The sequence below is a fragment of the Diospyros lotus genome, chromosome 1, assembly GCF_014633365.1.
Source record: "Diospyros lotus cultivar Yz01 chromosome 1, ASM1463336v1, whole genome shotgun sequence".
NCBI classification, from domain to species: domain Eukaryota; kingdom Viridiplantae; phylum Streptophyta; class Magnoliopsida; order Ericales; family Ebenaceae; genus Diospyros; species Diospyros lotus.
Genome location: NC_068338.1, coordinates 54,154,259 through 54,175,400, shown reverse-complemented (window position 1 = coordinate 54,175,400; position 21,142 = coordinate 54,154,259). Strand labels below are relative to the sequence as shown.

Below are 21,142 nucleotides of genomic sequence, written 5' to 3'. Positions count from 1 at the left end.
GCCCCTCCCTTCTAGGGGTGACCACAACTTAGCTTAAATCGAACTAACCAAACCAAATTTACATCGATTCTGTCCAGTTATTTTTTTTAAAAATTTTGGTTCGGTCAATTTTTTTAAAATATTTTATTTTCAGTGTTCAAATCAGTTATTTACTTGAAATAACTGAAATATCTGAATCGAATATACCATAACCCCTCCACCCGAACACCCCCCGCGGACATGGCACCCCACGCGGGTTCTGGCAGAGCGCGACACCCCACGCAGGTTTTGTTCTTTTGTTCTCCATCTCAAATCTCGATTGCCTTCTCCTGTTCTTCATCCCTTGCCTCACAGGGGTGCACCACCCCTAGTTTTGGGTTGGGTTGCTTTCCAAATTAGCATGCAATGGTGGAGAGGAGGAAGCAATGGTGGAGAGGAGGAAGTCTCTGGTGCTTGCTTCAACCAAAGCTCTCATCAATTCAGTGCTCGGGTCATCAACAAGAGATCAGATGATCGTTGCAATTGATCGTACCGGACGGGGCTCCATAGATGAGGTGACGAGTATACTGATTCCAACCGGAATCTTTCGATTATCGAACGACCTTGGCTTCCTTAAATGATTTTGCCTTGGTTGGGCTTTCGAGTTCTGATGTCTGTGCTCAAGAAGCTATCCATAACCTCTGGCTTGCCGTCCCTTTTGATGGCGTTTTCCATCCCTCGCCTCACTGGGAGTCCCTTCTCTCTCCCTCCACCATCTATTTTCGATGGCGAAGACGAAGGCCGGAGATGAAGACAACGTCGATGGCCCATTTGGTAAGTTTTTCTGCTACTTCTATTTTATATTGAAACCTATATCTACTAAAATCTAACCATTAGATTTTTTAATTTTCGGGTATGTGGGTCACCGTGGTTTGAGGAATCCGATGATCGATTCTGATTATCGAAATCGCCGGCCAGCTAGGTGGTCGGCGGCAACAGCAAGGCCGAACTAATGTTCGATCTCTTGCTTATTTTGTATTCCAGTTCAGTTTTTGGTTTGGTTCGGTTATCACACTTCAGATTTCGGTTAGTTCGATTTCGGTTAATTTGGTTTGTTAGGGTTAGTCGGTCAGTTCGATTCGGTTATGTTGACGTTCGGATTTGATCGATAGTGATTCGTTTTGCCCATTCTGAAAAATGAATGCGAAAAGAGGAAATAGAAGATGTACCAGGGAGATTTGAATGGTTCAGTCAGCGTTCCGGCAGCAAACACCTGCAAGCACTCCGACGCTCAAGTAAATAAGGGAAGAAGCTGTGTATTAGCAAATCAGAGAGTGAGTGCATACCTTGGCTCTGAAGAGAGCAAGCTAATATAGGAAGAAGAGATGTCATCTCTACATGTATTGTGCTTTTGTAGGAGATGGGTGTAACATCTGAAATTTTGGAAGATAAATGATAGTTATTAATTCTAATGTTTTAGAGTGATTGGTGATTTATGGAATATTTATGACCTAACATTTAAAAGGGGATATTAAATTTATTGTATTTCTAAATGAGAAAGTGATCAAAGGTTTATAAAATTCCTAGGACTTAGATTATTAAGTGATTAAGGAAAAAATATATATATATTATAACAATTAATATGTTTATATATAATATAAAATAATTAAATAAGGGAAGTGTTTGTAATTTGGAGCAAGTTGCTCTGCGTGAATTGCTCTCAACAGGAATAAGTGAAATATACATATATATGTATAATATTAACATATACAATATTAATGGCATAATACTTGATATTGGCATGTTAATATAAGGGCAAGGTGCAGCCACGCGTCCAACTCAATTCCCAACTCATTTGAAATTAAGCATGGCTAGCCTAGGGATGTGTGAGTAGCTTGGCTACCAAGGTTTGCTTGCCAATTTAAAGGCCATTTTGTCCGGAGCGCTCGCGTGAAGCAGAGAAGAAAATAGAGGAAGGAGGAGAAGAAATTGGAGAAAGATGAGGCTTGGCCGGCAGCTTTGAAAATTGAAGAAATTAATGAGATTTTAGAGATTATTTAGTGTTTAAAATATTTAGGTAAGTGGATAAAATTAGTATAAATATTATACGTCTAAATTATAAATTTTATACGATTAGATTATACAGTTTAAGCGGTTAGAATTAAGTTATTTAAGTCACTGTTGTATTAATTGTTAGGAAACGTTTTACTTCGCAACGAGAGCACAAAAGAGACAGGAATCAACTGGTTTCAAGCAAGCTCATAACCCTTTCCTCGCGTTATTTATTTTTCGTGAAATTCTTCGAAGTTTTTTGTATTTTAAACCCTCCCTCACCTTGACTCGGTTTCACGTTTTAATAATAATAATCTGCGTGAAAACCACCCTATAACTTTTATTTATTTAATGAGGTTATTATTAGTGGAAAGAGTTAAACAGTGATGTTTTGGTGTCTTTCATTACGTCTGTCACGGGGTCTTGTATCGCCCCACTTCCCTTGGGAATGATGCCGTACCCGTTGGGCTAGGTTCTTAGAAAAGTTGTTTATGATTTAATGGGGTTATATTAATAATTTATTATATATGTTGAGATGGTTTTATGTGAATAAGAAGGAATGAGAATGGTATCACGATGTTATGTGGTTATGTACATGAAGAGTTATAAAGAAATGTTGTGTAAAGTTAAGCTGAGAAGGTATAAAGTTAATAGTGTCTATGTGTGTCTTAAGGGTATGGGTATAAAGCCACTGACTGTCGACCGTGGGTCGTGGCAGTTGATGACTGGATGTATGGGCGTCAGTCATCGGTTGTTACGATAAGCGCTAGACGGCCAGAAGAGCTGGTACTCCAGATTCCCACCTTAGCTTGTGCATATCATGATGTGTGTGCTACATAGGGCTTGGGTTGCATTCACTTGGGGACATGTTTTGTGTGTGATGGGATGTGTGAGCATCTGCATGACCCGGTTGGTCTAAGAGCTAACCTGGGTTCTCTAGGTAAGCCGGTGCATTTAGAGGCATTTCGCATGTGTGAATTCTTATGTGTGGGCATAGCATGGCCTGATGCTTGGTTTATGGGGGCCCGTTGCATTTCTTATTTGTTGCACTGCATGGTGAGAATGTGCGTTTTAGGTGATAAGTATGGGTGGTAGGCGTGGTCACGGTAAGACCTTAGGGTGAGACCCATGGCGGCGTGATCCACAACGTGGCTACGGTAAGACCTTGGGGTGAGACCCACGGCGGCGTGGTCCACGATAAGACCTTGGGGTGAGATCCACGGCAACATAAAGACCTTGAAGTGAGACCCATGGCAACATAAAGACCTTGGGATGAGACCCACGGTGACAGATTATGATATGAGCGACATGAATGGACATGTAAAGGAAATGGTACGGAGGTAGCCTATAGAAGGCTACCAACAAGTATGTATGTTGGACTTGGGTGCCAGTGTGTGTTTTATGTGGGCCCCAAGGACAGTTTATGTGAGATTTATTATATGTTTGTGCATCTAGAAATAAGGCAGGTATTGGGCATGGCATGATATGACGTTGCATTGACATGATTTGCATAGGGTGTCATGTGAAGAGTCATATCCTAAACCTATAGCCTTTCTTTCACGAGCTTGCTGAGTCTCGCGACTCACGTTTGCTTTACATCATTTCAGGTAAGAGTATCCTGAGATAGCAAGTACGTTTTGCGGGGTTTAGTTCCAGACCGTCGTGTCATGGTAGTAAGTGCAAAGCTCTCTCAAACCTAGATCCTGGGTGTCGCTGTGCCTATGTTAGATTACTGTTATATTTTTGATATTGTCGTATGTTATGTAAGCCCAGGTGGGCCCAGTTGATGAATGATTTTGTAAAGACGATTATGTGATGTGTTATGATAAAAAGATTACGATTTTAGTAAGAGTGTAGTTATGTTATTAATCGATATCACTTTAGTAATGACCCTCTCACGGATCCTCTTGGTGCACAGGGGCTCCGGAAGGCGGGCCGTTACAATGGGACTAAATATCGGCGTTGGTGGGGGTTTTCAGGTAACAACATGGTGTTGACTGGACCCTCATTAATGTGGATGAGATTTGAGGCGGGGGCACAAATACCCAGTATAAACTGCAACAATATTGTTGTGCAGGCTGGTATGGGGCTAAGATGGGATTGTCATGGGCTGAGAAAGAGGCCAAATTGGGCCTGGATGGTCCAGCCAGAATGATGCCTAACCTATCATTATTTCCATGGTCTTCTTGCTCGTGCGAGCTGAATGGTTGGTCTACGAGCTGATCGATCCCGTGGTCTGCGAACTGAGAGCGTCGCTAGGAGCTCGCATGGTTAGCGATCTGAGCTCAAAGTTAGGCGACGTGCGACCTGGAATTGATAACCTCAACCTTGTCCTGTTGGGCCTCAGGTGATTGGGCCAACCTGCAGGGTCAAGTTTGACCCGCTTCATACGAGCAGAAAAATACATGTAACAGGTTACTACATATAGTTCGATTCAGTTCGGTTCGATTCGATTATAACCGATTGTACACCCCTACTCCCTTCCCTTCCCTTTCTCACCTCCTCAATATGTTTTTCATATTTTCTTTTTTTCTTTTCTTATTTTAAATATCTCTTTTTCTAAAATTATTATTATTATATAAAAAAAAACCCAAACTCAAAGAAATATGCCTAAAAAAAAAATCCACAAAACCAAATCACATTTGCATGTAGTCATTGAATAACTACGGAACATCAATTGAATCATTAAAACTGAATGTGTAAGGCTAATAGACAATCAAGTAATCTCATCGAATAACATTTATCGAAAATGTATATGTTATTGCGTCACTATTATTTGAGAAACTCTTGTGGGCCACCTAAACTCATAAGTCTATTTCTTAATTGTGTGAGAAGCCCTTATGAGAGAACATACCGTAAATCTTTAGATATCTTACCTCTAGACACTATTTATGTGAGATTGTGAAGAATAAAGTCAATTATATCTCTAATATCCATACCTATAAATCCCAAAAAAGGAGCTTGAAATACCCATCGATAATTGTGGCTTTTTCCTCCATCATTTAGTCTTTTTCATTTTATAAATATGAGACTTTTCATTTGACAAATATATGCTTACAACTCTTAGACTGTAAATTTTCTTGTTTTGTGCATTTTACACACTTATCTGAAAATTGACTTAAATATTAGATATCTTGCATGGGAAGTTACTTGTGCCCCTAATCAATTTTTTTCTTATAAGTAATTCGTAAATTTTTATCAACACTAATGTGTTGAAAGAAATTTATTATTATATTGAACAGGCAACAACTATGATTTATGTCTACATTATATTTTATAAATTTATTTATTTCAAATTTTGTTTATCTCATATATATATTTTAAAATTTGATAAGAATTAACAATTTTGATCTTGTTGTTGTCGTCTTCGTCTCTCTATCATTCCATCTTTTATTTTTCTCACATGGTGACTGACGTTTCATAATAGAGTTTAGGGTGGTGGGGGTTGAAGCAGTTGATCAATATTAGGTTGGTATGTCTTCTTGTGAAATAATAATAATCCTATATAGATATATATATATTGCTATTAATTAAGAATAAAAAAACAATGAAGAAAGAGGTCATTATTTTATTGCACTAGTGATTGTGCGATTAGATTAGGATGGTGATTGATTGATTGATTGGTGAAGGCAGGCAGGCAGCCAAACAAATAGAAGAAAATGATGAAAAACGGTTGTCTCTCTCTCTCTCTCGTTCACGATGGGACTCGAACCCACAATCTCCCGCTCCGGAGGCGAGCGCCTTATCCATTAGGCCACGCGAACATCTACAACCCTTGTTGATCGTTTCTCCTATCAAAACTACTTAGTATACCATAAGAAGGGATTGGGAATCATCACGATTATCATGAGACTTTTAATATATTAAACATTCTCAAAAGGTAAACCCTCACCTTAACGATCTCTCGCTGCTCGACTCCTTGATTTCAAAGAAAAAAATTTAATCACGAAACCCAAAACTAAATATCGAACACGAGACCTCTTACCAACTATATAGTAATATTAAACATTCTCACTTATTTATTTATATGTCATTTTTTACGTTAAAGATTTATAATAATAATTAAGATATAAAATATTAATATTTCAATAGAATCCATTATCATATTTTTTAATTATTAAAAAAAATATAATAAATTATTTAAATATTAATAACTAGTTAATGCACGCACTCATAGTAGGAATTTAAAGTAATAGGTAGCTTTTTAAAGTTAATGCATGCACGCACGCACCCACTCATATGAATTTAAAGTAACAGCTTTTAATCACTGAAATATTTATTGAATGTTGTTGGTGTTTTATACATCAATCAATGGCTATGGCTATTCATATCTATCACCCGGGAGGGAGGGAGGGACCCGCACCCGCACCAGCTCTTGTCGTCGTCACCTCCATCACACTACACCCGCACTGGGTCTGGGTGAGTTTCAACTTTTTATATCTTTCTTTCATGGGTTTTAGGTTTTGTTTTGTTTTCATTCCCCTACGTCACAGTTGGAGTTGGAGTTGAAGCCAGAAGAAGCCAATTGAACTTGCTCCCGTGCAAAAGCTACGTCTTCCCTTTGGGATTTCATTTTGCAAACTCTTTCTTGTAATTGATTCTTCTTCTTCTTCGTACCTGTCTTTCTCCCTCCAGTCCAGTGTCTGTTAAACAAACTTAATTAGTACTTCCGTTTCTTTGATCTCGCTGATTTTTTTTTTTTTTTTTTCTGAATTTTATACGCAGTTGTATGAGACGTTGGGTTGGTTCCTCTCACGGTCACGGGTTCGTGAATTTTGCATTTCTGAGTTGAATTAAGGCAAGAACGCAAAGATTTCAGTTAATTCCGTACAAATTTTCTTTTCTGGATAGCACTGAAGTTAAGCTTTCAAGAGGTACAAGCATCTCATTTGTTTTTCCTCTCACTCTGATCTGTTGGATTTTTTTATTTTTTATTTTTCTGTGATGAAGTCTCTTGAATTTCCTTCCATTAAGTAGTCCAGTCCTTTTAGTTCAGTTTCTTATCTTTATATTGTCAATAAGAAATGACGAAGTTCACGTTAAGTCAACCAGGACATCACAGGTCCATGGACAATCAAAGTGATGGGAGACCATTTTGATCTATTTGACTTGCATATTTTGTTTTTCATACATTCTGAAGGCTCATTTTTATTTATTTATTTATTTTGAAATCTAATAGTCAATATTTTTCTGATCAAATCAATTTATTTTTTGTATTTTGTTATGCTCTAATTAATGGCACTGCGTAATTACTGGAGGGTTTCTAGCTGTGGGGATCCCAATGGATCCGAGATGAGTTGGAATGAAATGATTTTTAAAACACTACCTCAAATTATGGGGTTTGATTGGACAACTGTCCCACAGCTTGCGACCAGGACCAGTTTGACATGAACAAATGGTCTTCTGGGATCAGTTTCAGTACGTATAACAGTATACAAATTCCTCATTTTGTTTGAACACGTGAAGGTTTTTGTATCTGTTGTTAATTTTCAACTCCCAAAGTTGATAACTTAAATTTGAATATTTGTTTGTATTTACTGTTAACTGGTCATTCCAAGTGGATATTTTCAGAAACAGTGGTAGAAAGAAATAATGGTGAAATTTAGTAGATTTGTCTTCTTTGGATTTATTTTAATGAATTTTTATCAGTAATAAATATCATGTTTTGATTAATTTTTTAGTTACTGATGGAATTTTGGTATGAGTTCAGCAGTAATGGTGACTAGTGTGGTGGATCTCCGCTCTGACACTGTGACCAAACCAAATGAGGCAATGCGGGCTGCGATGGCTAATGCTGAAGTTGATGATGATGTACTGGGTCATGATCCAACAGCCTTTCGCCTTGAAACAGAGATGGCGAGGATCATGGGCAAGGAAGCAGCCCTCTTTGTTCCTTCTGGGACCATGGGTAACCTTATCAGTGTGCTTGTTCATTGTGAGATTAGGGGTAGTGAAGTCATTGTTGGAGACTATTCCCACATCCACATCTATGAGAATGGAGGCATTTCGACAATTGGGGGTGTACATCCGAGGACAGTGAGGAATAACAAAGATGGGACAATGGATATTGATCTAATTGAAGCTGCCATCAGAGACCCTAAATTGGAACTTGTTTATCCAACCACTAGGCTTATCTGCTTGGAAAATACACATGCAAAGTGAGTATCCATGTTTCCTAATGAATCCGAGGTACAGAAAATTAGATGGCCTAGACCATTTTATTGTATTCTCTTCTTTTAAGCTTGCCTTAATTTGACTAGGTGAGACATTTGGATAGAGTACAACAACAAAAATAATATATCAAGCCTTAATTTGACTAGGTGGAACATTTGGAAAGAGTGCGGTAAAAAACAGCAGAAGAAGAGATTAAACAAATGAGAAAGTACCAGAAGTGATAGTGGTAATTGTTCGTCTTATTTGGGAAGGCAATGAGATAAGAAAGAATAGTGAGAATCCTGTCCGTGTTTGGGAGAAGTTGGGGAAAAGAAGGAAATAGTCCCAAGCGACCAGATTCCTTTCAACTATGCAGTGGATTACAGAATCAAAGAACTAATTTCTTTCAACTCGTAGTGGATTATAATTCATTTTGACTCCTGCAATTTAATTAGTATGTCAGTCAATTGGTTGGATTCTACTTTGTTTCACTGAAGTAGGAGATGTCTATTTTTCTTGTTTTTCAGGGATGATAAGGCTATTTTATTTTCTTGTGGTGGTGCCATTTTTGTTGCAGGGTCAACTCTCTCTTGTAGATACTTGTAGTCAATCCTTTTCCTACTGAAGGTGTCTGCTAACCTGTCTGGACAATCTAGGTTGTTACACTGTAGATCTGGGATGAAACTTGGTAATTCAATGACACCAGGCATTAGACATTGGGTTGGAGATTTTTGAGAAATATGTTAGAAGGTGCATGTGCATGGATTAGTGTCCTTGTAATGGTGGCAATAGCTTTTTTACATCTTGAAGACTGATTTGGTCACTAGTGGTATTTGAGTACTAACGTGTCTTCAACTTACATTTATCCTACTATTTATTTTATTGTACTTTCCTATATGTAGTGCAATGCTTACCGGTGGTATCTTATGCAGCTGTGGTGGTAGATGTCTTCCTGTTGAGTATATAGACAAAGTTGGGGAACTAGCGAAGAAACATGGATTGAAACTTCACATTGATGGTGCCCGTATATTTAACGCATCGATTGTGCGTACAATTTTTTTCCCAACTTCTTAGTTGCTCTGTACAGTTGTGTGCTATGACTAGTTTGATGGTGTTCACTCCTGTGAGGAACTAGAAATTCAGGAAGAAATTTACCCATGCACCTATGTGTTATGTGATCAATTTCAATGTAAGAATAGCCATTAAATGAACATCTAATTCATGTGTTGGAAGAACTATAAAGCAGTGATGCTTTATGGATAACTCTGTTCCAAAAAGAAACTCGATTTTAGACTGAATTCTGATTGGCATCAGAGAAACTTTGAGTGTGCATTCTGAATGATGATTGGCATGAGGCCACTCAAGGTTTAGCTAGATGAACTGGCATGGATTCTAACATTTCTTCCCATGTTATCTCTAGTGTTGTACTCTCAGACATGAAATGAGATATAATTAACTTATAGAAAATATGATTATGGATAGAGATGATTACTGAGTGAGAATCCATGTAGCCAAATCTGCTAATGGGGATTAAGCTTGGTTTTCTTCTTGTATTCCATATGGTCTCCATGTCTTTGATAATTATTTTTGAGAAATACAGAAAATAAATATAAGCTAGGAAAATATTACTGCATGGTTTTTTGAGTTGCAAAACCATTAGTTTTACTGACAAGTATACTTGTGAATGAACACGAGTTTTAATTTCATAATATTTGTTTTCCAGGCTCTTGGAGTTCCTGTTAATAGGCTTGTGAAGGCTGCTGATTCTGTTTCGGTAGGTTAAGTGGTTCCTGAAGACATGAGTTATGTTTGACCTAATTATCTTTTTGTTTATTTTATTATTTTTTAGTGTTCACATTAGTTTGATAACTACTTTCTTTAGTTAAAATCAGCATGCAGAAAAGTTCCGAGACTTAGATTATATTTCACATTAGGCCACAATTATCTACTGCATTCTATAGTTAGCTGGCATAAATGGGATGCAACTTGCTCACTCTTTTCCCAATTACATTATCCAGGTATGCCTATCCAAAGGTTTGGGTGCTCCAGCTGGAACTGTCATTGTTGGTTCCAAGGATTTTATTGCTAGGGTAATTCTGATATCTTTGCATTAACTAAGCTATTTTTTCTCTTACTGCTAGTGCTTAGGCTCTGTCTTCTTCTTCTATATGGTTTTGTAGGCAAAGATTCTGAGGAAGACCTTAGGTGGTGGGATGAGACAAGTTGGAATTCTGTGTGCTGCTGCCTTAGTTGCAGTACAAGAGAATGTTGGAAAGCTTGAGGGTGATCACAAGAATGCCAAAACTTTAGCAGGCAATTTTATTCCCTTCTTTATTGTATTTACACAATTTCTTTTGCTTAAAAAAAAAAAAGTCACTGCCTTCTCATTTTCATGGTTGGGATTATTGTATTGGTTCTCAATTCACTACATATTAAAACTTATTCTTTCATCCTGTATCTGAGCATTGTTCGTGAAAGTGCTCCTCAATAAAGATCATGCAGTGCATATTATCAAAACTGATTATTCCATCCAGTATCAATGCATTGTTTGTGAAAGTGCTCCTCAATAAGGAGTGCGAATAACCAACATACGTGAATTATTGTGGCTGATGTTCTCTACGATGTTTTTTATGAAATTGGTATTTCAGAAGGTTTGAATAAAATCAAAGGACTAAAAGTGGATGTTGATTCAATTGAGACTAACATGGTAAGTGACATTTTTGTTGAGATGTAGAATATGAATTATGTGTTTCTTTTAATATATTCTCCACCTCCATTTATTCTTGTTTTGGATATTGCTTATCTGGTTCTCTATCTAATCTGATTTGAAGTCTAATACATTATCTCCAAATATACTTGTGCATAGGCATACCATGATGACTGAGATTGAATTGAACTCAGAATTTCAACTTTCTAGTTTAACTTGTGTTACAATGATCAATAACAAGGAAAATCTTTGTTGCTTGAGCTGCAAACATTTCTAGAGGTGAAAGAATCGGATCCAATTCAGATCCCATCCTAGTATCATCCAGCCTTTATATAATTGGTTCTTACAACAAGTGCTCCAGTACTTTTTGGCTCAATTATAATATTGCAACAATGCCGAAGTGAATGTTTATATGCTAAGATCAGAAACTGGAGCCAACTTACTCAAACAACACCAAAAAAGAAAGGAAAAGAAAAGAAAAGAAGAGAAAGAAAAATGTCCAATGGAATTTGTTATGTTTCTTGACTGGCTAGAGATTGACTTTTGGATTATTGGCAATACTCTAGCTGCAGATGTATGTATGGTTATCACTGGATTTGTGTTCTTACAGGATCTATTTTACAATGTCAGTTTATCAAATACACTTAAGATGTTTGTTTTTTTTCCTAGTCAATTGCATATCTTAATTTGCAATCTTAGAAGATTTATCAACTCAAATGATGGCAGGTGTATTTTGATATTTTAGAGGGTGCACATATGACAGCCCAGGAACTCAGGAAGAAACTGGAAGGAAAGGGTATACTTGTAAATATGAAGAGTTCGTCCAGGTGTGCTTCAGCCTTCCACAATTGTTTAAAATACACGAATTGTTCTTTTAAATATTTGTTTTATCTAGTTGTATTTATCATCATCATTGTATAGGCAACCATTCTTAGTGATTTATATGCTGATGAGGTGAAATTTTATTAGGAATCAATGATGAAGTGCAGTGGAATATTAAGGTCTTGTTCTCTTTGTTGTTTTCAGGCTGTTTTTAGTTTTTCAAAATAGTGAAAACGTGTTTACTTTCATATTTTTAAAAATGCATTTTCCAAAATAAGAAAAAAAATTGTAAAGAAAACTCAAAATAACAAAAATTCTTTTTGGTTGTTTTCATCACAAATATGCTCAAAATTTCCAAAACATGAAAAACACTACAGACAAAAAGAACACTCAAAATACAAAACTGAAAATGAATTAAAAAACTTAAAACTGAAAATTAAAACACGAAAAGAATAGCCCCTAAGTTTTTAATTGATTCCCATAACACTAGATTGTGTTAAAACAGAAACAAGATCCATAGCGGAGATTAGATACTGAGCTATATGCAAGAATCCAATACTGGAGTTGTGTTTGCTAAACTAAACTTTGGGTTCACTCCACGATCCATCCAAGCATATGACCTCTAAAAAGTATCCACCCAAAGTGACTGATGGGATCAAGCACTCGAAAGTTTTTTATGAAAATGAGAGACGTACTGTTGGGAATCTTTCACTATAGAGTCCTATCTCCAATAGGAGGTCTCTTATCCATAACAGGTGGAACCTATTCTATCAGGATCAGGATATTTATCTAATCAGATTAAGTTTATCACAATTAACTCTTACTTGCAAGAAGGGACCTCAATGAACTCTTTGTTAATTTTGTATGATGTGCTCCTAATTAATTCTCAAGTAAGATTGACTCTCTTAGATTTGTCTAGCTCTTGTCCTAAATCAAGAATCCTAATTTAGCTTGAATATCCTTTCTTTGAAAAAAAAAAAAAAAATAGCTCCAATCAGATCTCTTTATAATTTGACTGTCAAATAAGTCTTCTTTTGAAGGCATCTGCTTGCTGTGAGTGACTTCTAGCAGCATATCATGACCAACCTAGATAATATGAATGTATAAAAAAAAACATTTAATTTAACAGTAACTACAGCAATTTGATCTTTCTGCTGTACAATGTTCCAATAGCTTGAATGGCTCCAACATCCTAGGTTGAGGCAAGGGCTAAGATCTCATATACACTTGACCTTGAGGGGGCTTCTCAGAATGGAGGTTGGTGTTAAGGATTTGTCAAGGACAAATCTTCCACTCTGGAGGATCCTTACCTTGACTAATTCATGAAAAAAGAATCTGAAGATGGAGACCGTACGCAACCCTTGCACCTTGTGACTGATCATAGTGTATGAATGAATATTATCTTCAAAAGACAATCAACAAGAAGAACTAAAAATATAACATTTCTCTAATCTCTCTGAACTCGGACTCCTCAGCCTTTGTAGAACCGATGTGTGGACTTTTATTTATACACGTAAGTCTAAATATTTTAGGAGATGAGTTTGGCACAAATCCTAGTGAAAAACCAACTTAAGAAGTCATAAATATGTCTCCCGTTGAACCCTATCTAGGCCAATTTAGAATGTTTATTGAAGAGTCCCTCTGGATTTGCTCCTTTCAAGAGGCTTGAGGGTGTTTGAATGCGTTATCCAGAGCAAGATTATACTGTTGTACTTCAACTTTATGTTGATTAAAAAAATGGTGGGACCTCAAGTTTTCATGAAAGCCAAAGGAGAGTATAACATTAAGACCTCCTGCCAAAGCCACAACAACTGGCTCAACCCGAATGATAGGATAGAGGGGTTTTTGTTCCAAACTTGATTCTACTTTACACCAAGTTGAACTTATATATCTTTATTCTTTAGGCACAAACTAAAATTACAACTGTAGTGTATTTGTCCACAGAATTTGCTAATATACTAAAATTTCACACAGAATTCGCTGGATGACCTTTAAAATTTGGAAACATTGAGAATACACATTTTCAGAATCGATAAGACTCGAGTTGATGTTAGAATTAGGGACTTGTTTATATTAAGGTAATCTGGTGCAATTTCTATACTGTTGCAGAATCAGGCTTGTCCTTCACTACCAAATTTCAGAAAGCGACGTGCAATACACCTTGGCATGCTTTCAGGTAACAGTACTTAATATTATCAGGCGAGTCGAGTTTCCAACTTACTTCACACAGTTCTGAGTGTTAAACCCAAGCATTCTTGTCTAATCTTAATTTTTGCCAGCAAGCTTTAACTGGAGCCCCAGATGAAAACAATGGCAAGTGAGAAAGAAACACAAAAGGATCACAGCTATTTCCATCTGTAATAAAAGCAATGAGTTCCCTTGTGTTCTACATAACCGTGTCTTCTATTTCCAGTTTGTAAGTAAATTTCTAGTGGTTCATGCAAATTCTCAGGTCCTTAAGGGGTAAGGAAGTGATGATTAATAAAGCAGGAGCAGTAGTGTGCTGTAAACTGTAAAGGCTTATTATGAGGAGAGAGGGGATTGCCCAATCCCAGTCCCAGTCTGCTCCATTATATTCCTCCTAACAGACACACGGTGATTTAAATAAAATTGTTGATGATTATCGATGATAAGGGACCATTTCAATTACATTACATGCATATCTTCGTTTGGTCCAAGGCAGGCAAGCAGAGGCTTGCCTGTTGCCTATTGGCGTTGGGAGTTGATTTGTTCCGTGTACTTGCTAAATTTGTACCAACTCCCTTATCCTTCGATAAATAAAGGCCACTGCTAGCTACTACTTAGCTCTTGTTACCAGCTTCAGTGAGTGGTAAGAGACCGATTATTTTTAATTTAAATTGTACTTATTCTTTTAACTTGGGTTTTTAAATATTCTTAATAATTTTTTGTTTTTATATATTAATATATCATAAATAACATTTTAATTGTGAAAATTAGATTATATAAGTGAATTGGATTTGGGGGGCTCATCATTAGCCCACCGCTTGAGGACACTTTCTCTTTCTAATTAATTAAGTGTAGGATAACTACTGTTCATCAGCATTATTATAACTAACTATAAAAGTAATAGTCTGTTACTTTTACGAATAAGGACAACGTACAACGGCTGGTGGCATCCCTAAAGGGCACATTGGTTGGCGTAAATGGTAGAAGCTGTGATGCCCTAAAAGGACGAAAGCTTAAAAATTGTAATTTTTAACTTTTAATTTAAAAAAAATTGAGATATGATGTTTGTTTTAGTTTATAGAATTCTAACTTATAATTTCTACTAACTTTTAGAAGGGGTAGAAGTTGGCTTTTTTAAAATTAGGGTGCCCCAATTTTTACAACTTCTGCTTAAATAATTACATTTTTATAACAATTTTACCCTTATTTTTAGCAAAGAATTACTCTCTTGTCTACACAATCATGGGTTTTTCTTTTCCACCGCCATTTCCATTTTCAAATCTCTTCCTCTCTCTCGTCATCTTCCTCTCTCTCTATACTTTAATTAATTTTTTTATAACACTTGAAACTTATACATATACACTAATTAATTTTTAAATTATCATTCTATAATCAATAAGGGTATTATGGATAATTATACAAAAATAAGTTATTTTACAGCTTATGGTATCAAATACCACAACTATTTAACTACAACTTTTAAAAAGTTGCAGCAAATAGGTTCACAACTTATTCTAAATTTTAGAAGCTATAATCTAAGAAATTATAAATTATAATTTCTTTAATTAAGCTGCAACAAACGGGACCGAAAAGAAAGAAGACGTTGTCTGCCGTACGGACACGCTAACGTTCTCGACACCCAAAAAAAATCGTATCGTATCGTATCGTATGGTTAAGAATAGCGTCACGTGCCACCACTTATTCGTTCGATTGAGGAGGAGAGGACCACATCAAATCATGTACCCGACAGCCCTTGCACTTCCCAACTCACTCATTTTATGAATAATAATAATAAATATAAAAATAACTAATTACAAGGTCAATTATTATTTTTTTTGTCACACTTAATGTTAAATAATTACAATATTTGACACTTTGCACACGTTGTTATTTAAGATCACATTCTATATTAATATATTATATATTTATATCAATATGATATATAATATATTAAAATATATAAGTGTTATCACAAATATCCAAGTGTCCAATTAATTTTTCTGATAAAAAACAAATATCAAATTCTATGAATCCTTGAGTGATGTATATAATATATGCATGTGGTCGCCCTACCAAGGTTAATAATAATATAGTAATTTTTAATTTTATTATTTTTCTATATTTAAAAAATATTAAAGATGTAAGATTATAAGTCAAATTTATATTTTTACTCTTAAATTTTCACGTTTTATTTTTTATATGATTATTTGAACTTTTCATTATTTTAATTATATTCTGACTTGATTAAAATTAATTTAATTCTTATATTAATTTTTTTTTTCATGTGGCAACTTAGATTTTTCGATTACCCACGAGCTTGTATTTTTTAGTTAATTTAACTCCTGTATTTTTATGTATAAAAAAAATATAAAATAAAATAACAAAATACATATCAGACTATGTTCATGTTAAGTGCATGGGTTAATTAATTGACATCAAAATGCAGATTGAAGGGTGTAATCGATCGAAACAATAAAAAGTTCGAGTTACCACGCGAAAAAAAATTAGTGTACAAAAATTAAATTGACTAAAAAATATAGATCCAGTAGTATAATTGAAATAACAAAAAAATTCGAATAATCACATGAAAAAAAACATAAAAATACATGAATAAAAATATAAAATTGGCCTAAAATCATATACATTCTTAGTTAACAACTATTTTTTTTTAATTTAAATTCTTCTATTATGTGATCTTAAGCATAAGATAAAAATACTTAGTTATTGAGATGATATATAAGAGTACTTAGTTATTAATATTACATTAACTAAAACAAAAAAAAAAAACCCTAAAAGGGTGAATAAAGGGATTATATGTCGTTGATATAAGTGGTTATAATTCTTTAAAAATGACAAGTTCATCCAGGTTAGTGATACCTTAGAAAATTTATAAACAATAATAATAGATAAACTAATCTAAAATTGAAACTAAACACAAGTAGAAATTAAGAACAATATGAGGAGCCAAGCATTATATATATATATATATATATATATATATGCAATGACCAAAATTGAGGATCTATTTATGACATTGGGATGGGAGCTAACTAATTTATAACTAAAACCAAACCAAATATTTAAGAGGAGGAGGAACATGTATTTGACTATAATTAATTAAAGTAGATGATCATGATCATGAGCATGAGCATGCGTGGTGGTGGTAATTGAACAACTAATCTTAATTTTTGCTAAATATATATATATATAGTTTGTGAATGAATTCATTTATATTCTCTTATTAAGTAAAAATTTAAATAAATAATTAAATAGACCTTGAACATAAACTTACTCAACTCTTTCATTGAATGAACTTATTTATGTTCATAAATAAACTCATTTATAATTCATTTAAAGTTTATACATGTTAATGACGTATCATCGACATCAGTTCACAGTCACAGACACCTCTCGCTCTTAAAAGGATAAGAGCCTCATCGCACTTATAAATAAGTTCAGTGGTTGCCCTCTGGACAACAGATGTGGGATTGAAAACCGGTGCACAACACCACCTCCAGCCCTCCCCTTAAGTGTGGTGGCGCTCTTGAGCGCAGACCATTTCAGGGGTGACAGAGGGTGGTTAAAGGCTAGGGCCTATACGACTTAGGGTTTCCCACACCAAATATTGATGACGTATCATCGATATTAGTTCGCAGCCACGGATCAGCTCTGGCCCTCAAAGAGACAAGAGCGCCATCACACTTAGGGGAGAGGGTTGGAGGTGATGCTATGTACCGGTTCTCAATCCCATATCGGTTGCCCTCTGGGCAACCACTGAACTTATAAGTGCGGTGGGACTCTTGTCCTTTTGAGGGCGAAAACTGATCCGTGGCCGTGAGCTGATGTCGATGATACACGTCATCAACAATACATATATATGTATATATTTATTTCTCAAATGTTTTAGAGTTTATTATTTTTTTACTTTAAAATTTATGATTTTATTAAATAATATAATTATATAAATCATTCATTAAAAAAATAACGTATCTATAAATGTTTGTTCATGAACAAACTATATGACTTACTATACATAAACCATCTCAACAATTTGTTCATTGACAAGTTTGATAAACAAACTTAAGTTGAGCTCATTTACCTTAATCGAGTTGAGCTCAAATACGAAAAATTGTTCATGAACCGAGTTTGAATGTTGTTTATGGAGTTTATTCAAAAATGAGTTGAGCTCAAATATTTTTAGAAAAAATTAAATTAAATCTAAATAAAACTATGCTCGATTCAATTTGACTCATTTACACTCTTTTAAGTCTTCACAATCTCAAACCCTAAACCCTAGTTTTTTTACAACAAGACTGCAAATTCAAGAAAACCCTCCACCAACTTTAATTTTGGGCAAAATTGATGAGATCTCTAGATGCATGCATGCTTAATTCCATAGATTTCTTATATATATATATATATATAATTATATAATTGAGTACATATATACAACAGGGACGACAAGAAGAAGAAGAAGAAGATGGGATGATTGATATGATATGTATAATTAACTCGGTTAATTATGTAGAAACATTTATTCATTTTCATAATTGCGATTATATATATATATATGATTATAGTGTAACCAAATTAAATTTATAAACCCTAAAAACTTACGCAACGAGCTAGGGCTTCATGATCATCATCTGTTTCGGTGGATGGATATATATGGATTTGGATGGTAGCTAGCTAGGTTTGAAGGAAGGAGAGGGCGTTGCAGCTAGTAGCGGCTAGCTAGGACGGATCGATGGATGCGACCTTCTGCTGCTTGGGCCGCTTCTGCATTCTGATCCTCTTCTTGTCGTAGCTTATTCCTCTGGATTTGGCCTGAAAATCGCGAACCTCGCGTAAGAAGATCCTCACTGGTCTTGCAGCGAAAGGGTTTACTTCTGGCTTGCAGTTGCCCCCGTGCTCCTCGTAGGCTGCTCGAAGGCGGCCGATGAGAGCGTCCAGGCTTCCCCAGGCCTGCCGGAGAGGACAAGGGCAGGGCCCCGGCGGCTTAAGCACTCCAAAGAAAGCGCAGGCCTGCTGGTGAACCTGCGCGCAGTACCGAAGTACGTACGTAGTTGATGAATTTATGATTAAAAGTTGTTGATGACAATCGATCATTAATTAAGATGAAGAAGAAGATAAAGAGAGAGAGAGAGAGAGAGAGAGAGAGGGATCAGAGTAGTAGCTAGGACCTGACCTTGGTCTTGCCAAACTGGTCGAGGTAGCGGAGGAATTCGAGGACGTGGGCGGAGGTGCAGCGGGAGAGTGGCAGCGGTGCCGGGCGGTAGTTCCTGAGGTAGTGGCAGAAGGTGTTCCAGTCTCGGCGCTTCTGGTTCTCATAGCGGCTGCTGCTTGGAGCTGAAGCTGGTGCAGGTGCCGGCATTGATGATGGTGATGAAGTAGTAGTAGTAGTTGAGTAGTTGGTACCGGTGCCTATAATAGTTGCAGTAGTAGTACTAGTGCTGCTAATGATATTGCTTGGTACGGCAACAAAATCCATGGCAGCAGCTAATTGTCTTTCAGATCTTCTATGGCAATAATAGTCTTTGCTTCTTCCTCACAGAGAGAGAGAGAGAGCTGAATCAGTTGTTTGAGAGTTCACCTGCAGGTGCTATAAACTGTGCGGGGAGAGAGAGAGTGAAATGTTTTGTAGATCTTTATACAGAATAGAATAGAATAGAATAATAAATGCCCTAATTATGAATATATAGTAAATTGATTTAATAATTATACTTTATAGTTAGTTACAAAACTGTTACTTTTACGTACGTACACCATGTATATATATATATATACCATTTCAACTTATATATATATATTTTCTTTAATATATATGTAAATGCTCCTAATTAATTATTAATCTATATATATACTCTCCTTAAAGTTAAAAGTTTTACAACGGAGAGATATCAATTAATTTAATTTTATATATAAAGACAATATATACAATTCAATATATACCAAAATATTAACAATGAGTCGTCGTCCTCGTCCTCGTATGAAAAGCATTTGAAGCCAAGGAAATTAATAAAATACTTGTGATTATAATATATATATATATATATATTTATAGGGTTTTTAAAACTTTTTTTTTTTTTTTTTAAAGACTAGCTAATGAACCCACCCGTGAACACACACATTTCTAGTTTGTTTACTTAGTACGTATACTTAACTTGTATAAATTATTATGTTTAAAAGACTAAAAGTTATGATTTCCTCTCAAAAGAAGAAAAAAGGAACGGAAATATACTATTTAAATATTTAAATTTGATACACACTTATTACAAAATATTATTGTAAAATATTGTGAATAAAAGTGTAAAATTTAAAGTGTTTTAAGATAGATTTTTTAGAAGAAAAAAAAAAAGAAAAAGAAATTAGTGGTGAGGGAGGGGAGGGGGGCAGCCACACCCACCAGACAATTAAAGCGACACAAGTCGGAGGAGAGGAGAGGAGAGGAGGGAACTGTTTCTGTTTGAATGGCAAACAAATGTAGGAAGCTTCATGGCAATTCCCTATACGTACATACGTGTTCATCCAAAATTAATTGAGTGGATCAGAAGAGAAGACTAACTAACTAACTAAGAGAAGCATCTTTTTCTTTTTCTTTTTTTTTGTTGAGATTTTTCCTCAAATAAATCTTTCTTCCCTACGTACGTACGTGGGTGGGTGGGTGGGTCGCTCTTTTTGTTTCTTCTATTCATATAGAATAGAAGAAAACTTTCTACAATATGGTTGGTTGTTTTGGTTTAGGGTTCACCCAGTACTGCTTCTGAGCCTAGCTGGCTACGTACTCTCATCCTGCTCTGCTTTAGAGACGACGGACGACATGCAAGTCCAGAGTGTGAGATCTGGACCCAAGCAAGCAATCAGAATATCAGATCACCACCACCGTGGATGATGTGGAAGGACATCCATGGATATCATCTAGGAATATTAGATACAGCTGCACTGCACCATTCTTTAAGGAAATTCAGAGCTCATGGTTATATTAGATGGGAAAGAAAGCTGATGAAATTATTATATATCAACACATTACTCCAACCAGCCCAGCCGTCCTATATTACAATTCAGTCTCTGTCTCGATGGTCAACAGGTAACACCCTCAAAATTAACTTTTAACTTGGTGGCAGCTGCTTTAATTTGGTGGTGCCGATGGGATCATAGTTTGAGATTTTCTGTAAATTTATTATATATATATATATGGGCACGCAATTCTTCAAGCTTCAGCAAAAACACTAACTGAATAATAGGAGGACTAGCTCCTCATGA

The 21,142-nt window shown here is 35.7% G+C and overlaps 2 protein-coding genes and 1 non-coding gene across 7 annotated transcripts; 1 reads left to right on the top strand and 2 right to left on the bottom strand.

Annotated features, from left to right (window-relative positions):
• Window positions 1-5,701: 5,701 nt before the first annotated feature.
• TRNAR-CCG (transfer RNA arginine (anticodon CCG)) lies at window positions 5,702-5,774 on the bottom strand. Its single transcript has one exon. It is a non-coding gene; the product is annotated as a tRNA-Arg (tRNA).
• Window positions 5,775-6,377: 603 nt separating this feature from the next.
• On the top strand, window positions 6,378-14,325 carry LOC127793094 (low-specificity L-threonine aldolase 1). Of its 5 annotated transcripts, none has more exons than XM_052323891.1 (11): window positions 6,378-6,429; window positions 6,736-6,884; window positions 7,721-8,168; window positions 9,096-9,207; window positions 9,887-9,937; window positions 10,182-10,253; window positions 10,344-10,476; window positions 10,812-10,870; window positions 11,597-11,697; window positions 13,802-13,868; window positions 13,972-14,325. In XM_052323891.1, the coding sequence occupies exons 3-11, from the start codon at window positions 7,726-7,728 to the stop codon at window positions 14,011-14,013; spliced, it is 1,080 nt and encodes a 359-aa protein (XP_052179851.1). In that variant the 5' UTR covers window positions 6,378-6,429; window positions 6,736-6,884; window positions 7,721-7,725; the 3' UTR covers window positions 14,014-14,325. The 5 variants fall into 5 exon arrangements, with proteins under 5 accessions (XP_052179851.1, XP_052179858.1, XP_052179864.1 ...); XM_052323898.1 differs by lacking the exon at window positions 6,378-6,429 and adding an exon at window positions 6,436-6,600 and having other exon boundaries at window positions 6,736-6,808; window positions 7,724-8,168; XM_052323904.1 differs by lacking the exon at window positions 6,378-6,429 and adding an exon at window positions 6,436-6,600 and having other exon boundaries at window positions 6,736-6,808.
• Window positions 14,326-18,348: 4,023 nt separating this feature from the next.
• Window positions 18,349-19,634, bottom strand: LOC127793190 (protein LIGHT-DEPENDENT SHORT HYPOCOTYLS 1). Its single transcript, XM_052323988.1, has 2 exons — window positions 19,068-19,634; window positions 18,349-18,916 (listed from the first exon to the last, which is right to left on the bottom strand). The coding sequence occupies exons 1-2, from the start codon at window positions 19,368-19,370 to the stop codon at window positions 18,614-18,616; spliced, it is 606 nt and encodes a 201-aa protein (XP_052179948.1). The 5' UTR covers window positions 19,371-19,634; the 3' UTR covers window positions 18,349-18,613.
• Between the last annotated feature and the right edge of the window lie 1,508 nt (window positions 19,635-21,142).